The following is an 11220-nucleotide window of genomic DNA, read 5'->3' as shown; positions in this document are numbered from 1 at the left end:
ATAAATATTAAGTATATGTGCTTGTTATTATATTAGGATTAAGAGTACGTACATCCATAATAACAGAGGTTATGTTCTTTTATGTAGTCAGTATAAAAGGAACAACCTCAAATGATCCTGCTCAATACACACATAGTGTGCTAGTGTAATTTTATAGTCAAGATAAACTAGTACCAAATTACACTACAACCATTCTAATAGTTTGCCCCAATCCATCTTGGTTGTGAGCTACTATTTATAATTTATAAAGAACTGATAACATGATTTTCTGTGTGACACCACACACCATGTTATTTATAATATAAATTAAATGGACAACTGCATTTAACTAAATGCAGACATTCGACCAATGTGATTCTTATTACAAAATAAATATTCATTCAATAAATGTTCATACAAAAAGTTAGATTTTTAGTTTACATCCTAACACAACCAGTGCTTGATTGGGTACGTGTTGTTGTATCCTGAGAAATAGACAACCCATGAAACCTCAAAGCACTGCAGAGGGGGCCGAATCTATTTTTAAAAAAACTACGTTGAATACATGCCTCGACATTTCTTTTACAGACTCAGAATTGTTGTCCCAACTCGGTATAGTAACATATTCGACTGGATGCTTGCGGGGAGGTCTAGAGCAAGTCAGGGTGACCGAATGCTTGTGAGAAAGATCGAAGCATCTTTAGGTGACCGGATGTTTGCGAGAAGACCCGAAACATGTCAAGAGTGACTAGATGCTTGCGGGAGGCCCGAAACAAGTCAAGGTGATGAATGCTTGCGGGGAGGCCCATAGCAGGTCAAGGTGATCGGATGCTTGCGGGAAGGTCCGAAGCATATCTGGGTGACCGGATGCGTACAGAGAGGCTTGAAATAGGTCATGAGTAATCAGATGTTCGTGAGAAGGCCTGAATTATAAAAGTAATGGTTGTTCTTTATTTGAAGGGAGGATTGTTAAGGATACAATCAAAGTTCCACATTGAAAAGATATGAAATAGATTATGAATTTAAAAAAGATGAAAGATATCTCTATTTGTATGAGACATTTTGGGTAGAACCTAAAAATAAAACAACGAGGGTTTAGGTTAATAATTTCAATGCATTGGTTTATTTTAGGCTCGACTTGACTTGAGTTAGTTATCTTATCAACAAGATTGAACATCATAAAAATTGACTTGGCTTGACTCGTTTACGATCCTACTAAAAATAATTTCATCGGTTATCTCAAACTCTCTGTTGTGTCTCTAATACTACTCGCAATACATATTTTTCTGTCTTCATCATCATTTCATCTATATCTTGATTCTCTTTTATAAAATATTCTACCTCTAGGATTATGGTGTAGTGGAAAGGTACCTGGTTGTCACCTAGGCACCCTAGTTCGATTCTTAGCTATGACGTATTTGTAGATATTTTTTTCCCAAATGAGATACGTAACTAAGGGATGTTAGGCTTTCTCGATTTATCCTAGTGACTGATAGAAAACTTATGCGGGGCCGTGTAGATCGTCTCAGGTTTAACGCTACCTGATCTGGCTAATTATTATTTTTTTACTAAATTTTCTATAAATTAAAGGCCTCACTTAACTTCATTTTGACGTAGTTAATCTTAAATTTTTACCCTAATGACTACAATTGAGGAAGTTATTCATGAAAAATCCGAGTTGTGTAACAAAAACCTTGAGTCGGCCTTTGGGAATTTTGTTTAATTGTATAATTTTATAGAATTAATTTTGCAGAATAAATAAAATGGGGCCGTTGAAGTTGCTCGATTAGTTTTCTTTGTTTTTTCCATCATAAATTGTCGGCCTATCAACAACCGTGGGCTAGCTCTGATGGCTCGATTGGATCTAACATTCAGTCGAACTTCTTTGATCGATTATAACCAATGCAGTTAGTGTGATGTCTAAAATAAAAAATTTCTATAAATCCATCGTAATTAAGAATCGAACTAAATATCTATGTCTTTTATCAAAGGTTGAGTGCGTGGACAATACAGTAGCAATCTTTTAATAATAAGATTTGACAGTCATTATCCAAACTGAATGGTTAGGGTAGAGCACAGTTGTACTATTTCCAAATTGAATGGTTGGGGTAGGATCAATAGTAAAGATCAATAATAATGCATTATTATTTTATTAATTAATTAATTTTTTTATAAGAAATTAGTTAATTTTAGAATGAATTATATGATAATGAATGATTAATTATTGAAATAAGAAAAGATGCTCACATTACAATAATCGACAATGATGCATGTGATGCCCTCTCTAGATGGCCTTATGGTGGAGGGGAATTATATGTCAGTGAATGCAAAGTCCACTAACCCTAAAATTCCAAAAAGCTCAAAGAATTTGTTCCTCAAAAAAATGCTCCATCGAAACCTAATGCACCTTTTCCACAATGGAAACCCTAATTAGCATGGAGCACGAGGGACTTTGATGGTTATGATCAGTCTTCGAACCCTAAGTTGGAACAATTAACCAATGCGCGCAAAAGCCTAGTCAAGCATAAAGGTAGAGAAAAGGGTGAAAGGGACAAGCAATCTAGAACAAGCAAAAGGTTTATATCCACTAATAGGCACAACTTGCGATTCGAGTTGGTGCGATAGCTACATCTTTTATCTTCCTTTTTTTTAATCTCATCATTGTTCAACTAGAGGAATTCATCGAGTCATATTTGTCGTCTTCTAGATGAGAGACATACTTACAAATTAAGCTTTGAAGGCGGGTAGAATGTTAAGATGCTCTTAAACTCGTGGGCTAACTTTAAGTGAGGGGGCGATGCCTCGCGGATATATTCTCGTAGTCGAGTCGGTTGAAAGTGAAATGAAAATAATTATTGAGGGATCTAATTCCTATGTCACTTGCAAAGTGAAAGTAGATCGTGATTATGGACAAACTTTTAGTAATTAATCTTTCTTTAATTTTAGGAAATTGATTGGATTAAAATGAGAATTATTTTTGCGTGTGAGTAAAATGAAATGTGAAAATGGTGCGTGGCGTGTCAAATCGGAGTGTAACCACGCACCAACTTGTGGACTCCATTGTTAGTTGTTAACAACCAATCAAATACATGAGTAGTTTCCACATCCACCAAACATTTTGATAGCGACAGATAAATCATCCACAAATTGTTAATCCTTTTTATATTAAAAAATAGAAATTGAAAAATATCATTATTGTTTATTGTTAGATCTAATTAAACATCCTAGTAAAAATATATAGAAATATTTTTTTTCTTTATTTGAGTTGTTGGTACAAGTTTAGAAAAAACAGCATTAAATAGTTTAGCAATGTTAAACTATTTTATAGAAAATTAAATTATTTCTTAAATGCATACTCGTTTAATTAGTTATTTACTTCTTTTATTTTGAAAAATAAACTATTTTTTTGTCCCTGTGTTATTTTACTAAACAATTTTACGGTCAAATTGTTTTGGTAAATAACTTAATGGATTGAAATAATTTATTCTTTTTATAGAAAAGGGGTAAATTTCTATATACTTGTATATATTTTTAATTAAAAATGAAAAACTTATTTAAAAAGATAGATCCGTTATCTTAACGACTTCCATTAAAAACTTATTCAATTTATTACATCTAGTTGTTTGGCAAAAATATAGACATTATAGTGTGGATTTTTTTTCAAAAAGAAAAGATAAATATCAATTCAATTAAATAATTATTCATTTTGTTAAACATTTCTATTAAGCTATCTAAGCTTGAATCAATTAATTTACTTGACTTACTTGGCACCCCGGGTTACAATGATAAGATGTTGAAATAGTTTCGTAAGTATTTATAATTTGAATCTCAATTACAATATATTATAAGATATTTTTCTTTAATTGGATGAAAAATCTGGGATGAAATTAGCTGCTGAATGAGAAGCCACTTATACTTTTAAATTTGTCTAATGGTCGATTTGTGAGGTCGGGCCACCAAATTTTAGGATTAGTTGGATAAATGATAGACACATGGATTATAAAAAAAAAATATTTGACAAGATGAAGGTAGAAATTAGAGATGGATTTAACTTTCATTGCGGAAGGAATGAATTTTAATGGGTTAAATAAAAGAGTTATATATGATTATACTTCTTGAATTATGTTATTAAAGAAGTACAATTGAGCTGAGGTATGCCGAAGACAATCTGGTTAGATCTGTCCCATGTTATTTAAATAAAATTAAAATATTATTAAAGATAGACTAAATTTAATTAAAACATATTAGTAATTGTTGCGGGCTTGGGCTTTTATATGACTATATATTTGGCCCAAATTGGATAGCAAAAAAGTAAATGGTATTTATCTTGTTATTTTTTTATAAACATTTGAATTGATTCACTCCATTACCCTGGAGAAACAACTTAATAAACACCATTTGGGTAAATATTTATAAATATAATTATCAACAAACTAATATTAAAATTACATATGCGGGAAAATTAATATTAATGGGAATTAATAATTAGATTTTTTTTAAAAAAATTTTATTGTCAAATTTTTTTCTCGATATATTTTATTATTGATTGATATATTATTATGTTCTTTCATTTATATACAACTCCACCTATCCTATAAATGGATAAATAAGGATGTTTGGTATAATAATTAGATAAAATAATTTTCTATACAATTCTCTATTCTTCTACTATTAAATTAATAAGCACAAGCACTCTTCAAAATATAACTCATAAATATTTTTAATCTTAGTCTTTATGTTGACACTCACGAAATAACTCAAAATTTTAATTTTATATTTATGCCTTTAATTTTATATAAAATATAATTTTATATAAATGCTCTTGGAGTAGCACAATATTTCAATTTAATATTTATGCTCGTAGCACAAATTCTAAATTTATATTAATGCTCTTGAACAAACAGGACTTTTAATTTTATATTAGTGCTACTGAAGTAACATATTATTTAGATGATGAGGGGTCCCATTTCACGATCACAATGGAGATCAAAGTAAAGACGATCAACGCTTAGATAGCATCGGTCGGTCGGGGTTATCCCGCTCCTGACCGAGTAGAGAAGGCCCTAATCCACCGCCGGCTTCAATACGGGGAGGAGTCAAACGACCAACACTCAAGGGGTTTAGTGGACGCCAAACAGAGAGGAGACGAGGTGCAGAAGCTTGGCCGAGTGACTTCCTCGCTCGGCCAGACAGCAGAGCTTGACATTGGCAAAGTTCGATTTCGATCGAGCGGCTACCCCGCTCAGCCCGACAGTAGGGCTTGACAGTGACAAGGTGGAACTTCAGTCGAGCGGACACAGTTGCAGAGGGATCGAGGTCCTGGCCGATTGGTGGGGGCACTAGAGCGGCGAGATCCCGGCCGAGCGACCATCCTGCACGGCCTTGCAGTACACTCCCTCTGATATCCATCGACATCCTTTTGGGAGTTGATGCCGCTAACACCGAGCACGGACAGTCGGAAGATTGTACGACAGAACCTTCCACTATCACTTCAGAGATATGCTCGGCCCGTTAAGGTATTGTGTCAGGGACACTTTACTGACAAGTATTTTCAGGGAAAATTTTGAGAAGCGTGCTTGCCTTGGGAAGCGTGCACATGCGCTACCAAAGCTCTATATAAAGGGGGGGGTCCAAGTATCGGCGGAGGTATGCAATACATGCGATATTCAATGTTTGCGCTACAGTCTTCTTGTTGCTCCGCCTGATTCTTCATCATTGGTGACTGACTTGAGCGTCGGAGGGCCACGCCAGAGACCCCTTCCCTGGCTCGGCACTGACGTAGTCTGTGTTGCAGGTCCGAGTGGAGTCTACGTGCGGTCAACGGGAGCACCACATCCTCGGCTTTCCATCTCTTCGACATTCGGACAGGATCATATTTGGAGTCGTCTGTGGGAACGTAGGTTGCATCCGAGCCAAGAAGATGGAGGACGCTGGACGACTCACCACCGTAACGCTCACCCAAGAAGAGCTCGACATGCTCTTGCAAGCCCGAGCAGCAAAGATGATCGAGCAATAGCAATAACAGGCGTTAGCCGTGTTAGAGTGTATACTAAAAGCCTAGCTTTTGGTATAAACATTTATCTAGAAATAAGAATCACATTGGTCAAATGTCTACATTTATGATAAATGTAGTTGTTCAATTAATTTATATTGTAGATAACATGGTGTGTGGTGTCACACACAGAGGATCATGTTATCAGTATCTTATAAATTATAAACAGTAGCTCACGACCATAATGGAAAGGAACAAACCATTGGAAGGTCGTAGTGTAATTATGTATCAGTTTATCTTGACTGTATAATTACACTAGTACACTCAGAGTGTATTGAGTAGGACCATTTGAGGTCGTTTCTTTTATACTGACTTTATAAAGAAACAAAGACCTCGGTTATTATGGAAGTGTGTGCTCTTAATCCTAATATAATAATAAGCACATATATTTGATATTTATTTCTTTAATTTATCAATGGGTGAGATTTAGTTCGATAAATCAATAAGCCCGATAAGTTGGGAAATGATATCACTTATAGTGTGTGTTGTTGATTATAGAAGGAAACTGTGTCCTAGAGATACTAGGTTGATAATGTCCTCAAGAGGAGCTCATAAGGATTGTCATGTTAAACCCTGCAGGTGGACTTAGTCCGACATGATAATAAGGATGAGTGGTACTACTCTTGGACAAAGATATTAATTAAATGAGTTGTCAGTAACTCACTTAATTAGTGGACATTCGATATCTTAAACACAGGGAGACTAACATGCTCATAATAAGAAGGAGCCCAAAAATGTAATTTGGGATTGGTGCGGTAGTTCAATAATAGTTCTCTAGTTGAATGAATTATTATTGATAAAATTAAGTTGTGTGTTCGGGGCGAACACAAGATGCTTAATTTTATCGGGAGACCAAAATCAATTCCTCCTCTCGGTCCCTATCGTAGCCTCTTATTTATAGAGTTCTATACCCACCTATGCCCACCTTCTATACCCACCAATAAGGGGTCGGCCAAGCTAGCTTGGGAACCAAGCTAGGGCCGGCCTAGGTATAAAATTGGGTGGCCGGCCCTAGCTTGAACCCAAGCTAGTGGGGGCCAACCAAAATAAAAGGGATTTTAATTTTAGTTTTTATTATGTGGAAGAAATAATTTATTAAAGAGAATTAAAATTAAAATATCTCTCTTGTAAAAGATCTACAAAGATTAAAGAAAGATTAGATCTCTTTCCTTATTTGTAGATTGGAGAGTTATTTTATTTTCTCTTTAAAATTATCCACATGTTGATAAAATTAAAATTATAGAAATTTCCTTTTATCAACCATGAAGAGATTTTTAAGAGAAATTTTATTTTTAAAATTTTCCGAAACAAATTAGGAAGTTTTAATTTGTTGATTAAAACTTGTCTAATTTATTTCCTCTTGATGTGGCCGGCCATTAGAGATTAATTGGGGAAATATTATTTTATTTTTCTCAATTAAATCATGTCAAGGGAATTAAGGAAATTTTATTGTAATTAAATTTCCTAATTTGCCTAGGCCAAGGAATATAAAAGAAGGGGTGAGGGTGCCTTCACAAGGAACAACCTCTATTATTTTCTCTCCCTCTTTTGGTTCCTTGGTGTGGCCGGCCATCCTTTCCCTCTCTTCTTCTTGTGGTGGCCTAACCCTTCTCTTTCCTTGAAGCTCTTGTGGTGGCCGGATACTACTTGGAGAAGAAGAAGAAGAAGGAGAGGAAGCGAGCATCTCTTGGAGCTTGGTTAGTGTTTTGATTTTCTTCCTTGGTGAAGCTTTTTCTTTTGTGGCCGAACCTAGCTAGGAGGAGAAGAAGGTGCTTGGTGGTTCTCATCTCGGAAGATCGTTGCCCACACAACGTCCGAGGTTAGAAGAGGAATACGGTAGAAGATCAAGAGGTCTTTCTAAAAGGTATAACTAGTAATTTTTCTTTCCGCATCATACTAGTTATTTTTGGAAATAATACTAAATACAAGAGGTATATGATTCTAGAGTTTCGAATTTGTTTTCGATATAGTGTTCTTTTGTTTTTCTTTTCCTTGTGATTTGATTGTTCTTTTCGGTTAACCTAAAGTTATTTTAGGAAATTAAATATTAGCTTTCTATAAAAGGTTTTGTCTAGTCGGTGGTGGTTGCTCCCATATCCAAGAAGGCCATGTGCCTCGCCACGTCAGTACTGGGAACCGATTATGGAAATTAATATTTAATGGAATTAATAACTTAAGGTGACTTGGGTCGAACGTGTTAAGTTCCGCAGGAGATCCAAGTCAAAACCTAAAAGAACAAATAGATTAAGTTTTGGATCAAACGTGTTAAGTTCTGCAGGCGATCCAAAATTTAATTTAAAAGAACACATGGTAGCTAGGAAAAGGTTCAGACTTTTGTACAAAATTTTTGTACAGTGGAACCTCTAGGTTTTCCGAGTAGCAACCAACAAGCCGATCGGTAAGCGCCGCAACCTGCAACATTGGCGGCCGAAAGACGAGCGAGGCAGGAAGACCAAGCGGAGAAAATCTCCGTATGGAGGAAAAACAGAAGGTCGACCGGCACACAGGCAGAAGCGCCGCCCTCGCCGATCCCCTTCCATCGCGCCTTGTTCCAAACCCCTTGGGAAATAGCCCAAGCGAATCAAGAGCGGGGGTCGTCTTCGGATGATGCTCCCGTTTGGGATGCCCGAAAAGGCAAGGCGCCCCGAAGCAACGCGTCGCCCAAACGAATCAACCAACAGTTATCCGAGGAGATCTTATAGGACTCTCTGCTCAGAAACTATACTCCACTGGCGATCGGGACATACAACGGGTCGACTGATCCAGATGATCATCTGGATCGGTTCGATAATGAAGCCACGTTGGTCCAGTATACAAACGAAGTGAAGTGCCGAGTCTTCCTCACCACCCTCTCCAGATCGGCGCAGCGCTGGTTCCGAAGACTGCCGGACGGCTCAATACGAAGTTTCAAATACTTTCGAGTAGCTTTCCAGCACCATTTCGCCAGCAGCCGACGCTATCAGAAGACGAGCGTTAACCTCTTCTCACCGAAGCAAGGACCAAAAGAAACGCTCTGGGCCTACATACATCGTTTCAATCAAGTAGCCATGGACATCCCTCATCCGAGATAATGATGACCGTCTTCACTCAGGGGCTCGTCGAGGGAGATTTCTTCCGATCGCTCATCAGAAAGCCGCCCAGGGACTTCAACCACATGCTTAAGAAGGCCAACGAATATATAAATGTGGAAGAAGTCCAAGCGGCCAGAAGAAAAGAGGCGTCGACCGAACACTCGGCGCCGACCGGACACTGACCATCAAGCATCCATCAGCCGTCCAAAGGGATGAGAGCCAAAGGAGCGCGACCACACCAAGAGACCAGGACACATGCCGTTCAGCATATGACATTCGGTCGGCAGAAGGCGGCAAAAGGGAAGGTATGGACGTCAATGTTCTGTTCCTTTCACCGGATGACATCACACAACACGCACGATTACTACGATCTGACACCGATTGACAGACGATCGGCTCCGAGAGGACACCACCACCGATCTCCATCACTCGATCGACGACATCAACAATGATCTGTCGGGCGACGAGAGGACGAAAGAAGGGCAACCAAGCGGCACCATCAGCATCAGTGGAGGGATACCACTAATCCCTCCCAAGTCCCGACCGAGCGAGACAGACCCTCTGCTCGGAAAGAAGAAAACAGAAGCAACGTCGCCCGAGGAGAAATAAGCATGATCGTTGGAGGGCCGACCGGTGGAGACTCCAACAGAGCTAGGAAGGCGTACGCTCTGCGGCCAGAGATCCACGTGGTGGGATGTAGCAGGGAGAAGGCCGAAGGGCCCAAGATCAACTTCGACCCTAATGATTTGGAGAGAGTGAAGATCTCTCACGATGACGCGCTGATCATCCGAGCGGTAATTGCTAATTACATCATTCACCGAATTTTTGTTGATATAGGGAGTTCGATGAACATCATCTTTAAGGAAGTGTTCGATCAATTACAAATTGATCGAAACGAGTTGCTGCCCATGATGACTCCTCTGTATGGTTTCATGGGAAATGAAGTACTACCGCTCGGACAGACCCGACTGACCGTCTCACTTGGAGAAGAGTCACTAAGGAGAACCAGGATCATAAACTTCATCATAGTAGATGCACCATCGACCTACAATGTCATCTTGGGACGACCAACCCTCAACAAATTTCGAGCGGTGGTGTCTACGTACTTCCAAAAGATCAAGTTCTCGGTGGACGACCGGGTGGGTGAAGTCAAAGGCAACCAACTCGCCGCTCGGCGATGCTATGTCGAGATGGTCAAGTTTGAAGCAAGGAGCACTCGGAAGAATCCGCGCTTGGAGGCGAACGCCGTCACCAAGAAGCTTCATGGGTTGGTCTACGAGGAAAAGGAGCAAAGTCCAAAATCCATCCAAGTCAGATGGAGGCCACCGTATTGTTAGAGTGTATACTAAAAGCCTAGCTTTTTGTAAATATTTATATTTAAAATAAAGAATCACATTGGTCAAATGTCTACATTTATATGCTAAGTGTAGTTGTTCAATTAATTTATATTGTAGATAACATGGTGTGTGGTGTCACACATAGAAGATCATGTTATCAATTCCTTATAAATTATAAACAGCAGCTCATGATTAAGATGGAAAGGAACAAACCATTGAAATAGTCGTAGTGTAATTTGGTATTAGTTTATCTTAACTATAAAATTACACTAGTACACTCAGAGTGTATTGAGTTGGATCATTTAAGGTAAGTTCTTTTTATACTGACTGAATAAAAGAACAAGACCTTTGTTATTATAGAAGTGTGTGCTCTTAATCCTGATATAATAACAAGCACATATATCTAGTATTTATTTCTTTGACTTATCAAAGGGTGCGATTTAGTTCGATAAATCAATAGGCCCGATAAGTTGGGAAATGATATTATTTATAGTGTATGTTGTTGATTATAGAAGGAAACTGTGTCCTAGTAATCAAGGTTGATGATGTCCCCAAGAGGAGCTCAAAAGGATTGTCATGTAAACCCTGCAGGTGGACTTAGTCCGACATGACGATAACGTTGAGTGGTACTACTCTTGGAGCTAGATACTAATTAAGTGAGTTATCAGTAACTCATTTAATTAGTGGACATTTTGTATCTTAAACACAGGGAGACTAACACACTCATGATAAGAAGGAGCCCAAAATGTAATTTAGGATTGATGCGGTAGTTCAATAATAA

General features: G+C 38.0%; 1 protein-coding gene across 1 annotated transcript; it reads left to right on the top strand.

Annotated features, from left to right (window-relative positions):
* The first annotated feature begins 9713 nt into the window (after nucleotides 1-9713).
* Nucleotides 9714-10439, top strand: LOC122019537. The gene has a single exon (XM_042576995.1). It carries the CDS (start codon nucleotides 9714-9716, stop codon nucleotides 10437-10439), a length of 726 nt encoding a protein of 241 aa, XP_042432929.1.
* Nucleotides 10440-11220: the final 781 nt, after the last annotated feature.

The sequence above is a fragment of the Zingiber officinale genome, chromosome 9A (assembly GCF_018446385.1).
Source record: "Zingiber officinale cultivar Zhangliang chromosome 9A, Zo_v1.1, whole genome shotgun sequence".
Classification (NCBI taxonomy): Eukaryota; Viridiplantae; Streptophyta; class Magnoliopsida; order Zingiberales; family Zingiberaceae; genus Zingiber; species Zingiber officinale.
The sequence above is the reverse complement of the archived record's forward strand: the minus strand, read 5'-3'. Positions and strand labels throughout refer to the sequence as shown.

What these genes read in the sequence shown, in the direction of transcription:
- LOC122019537 (XM_042576995.1), top strand. Translation starts at nt 9,714, where the DNA reads ATGATCGTTGGAGGGCCGACCGGTGGAGACTCCAACAGAGCTAGGAAG.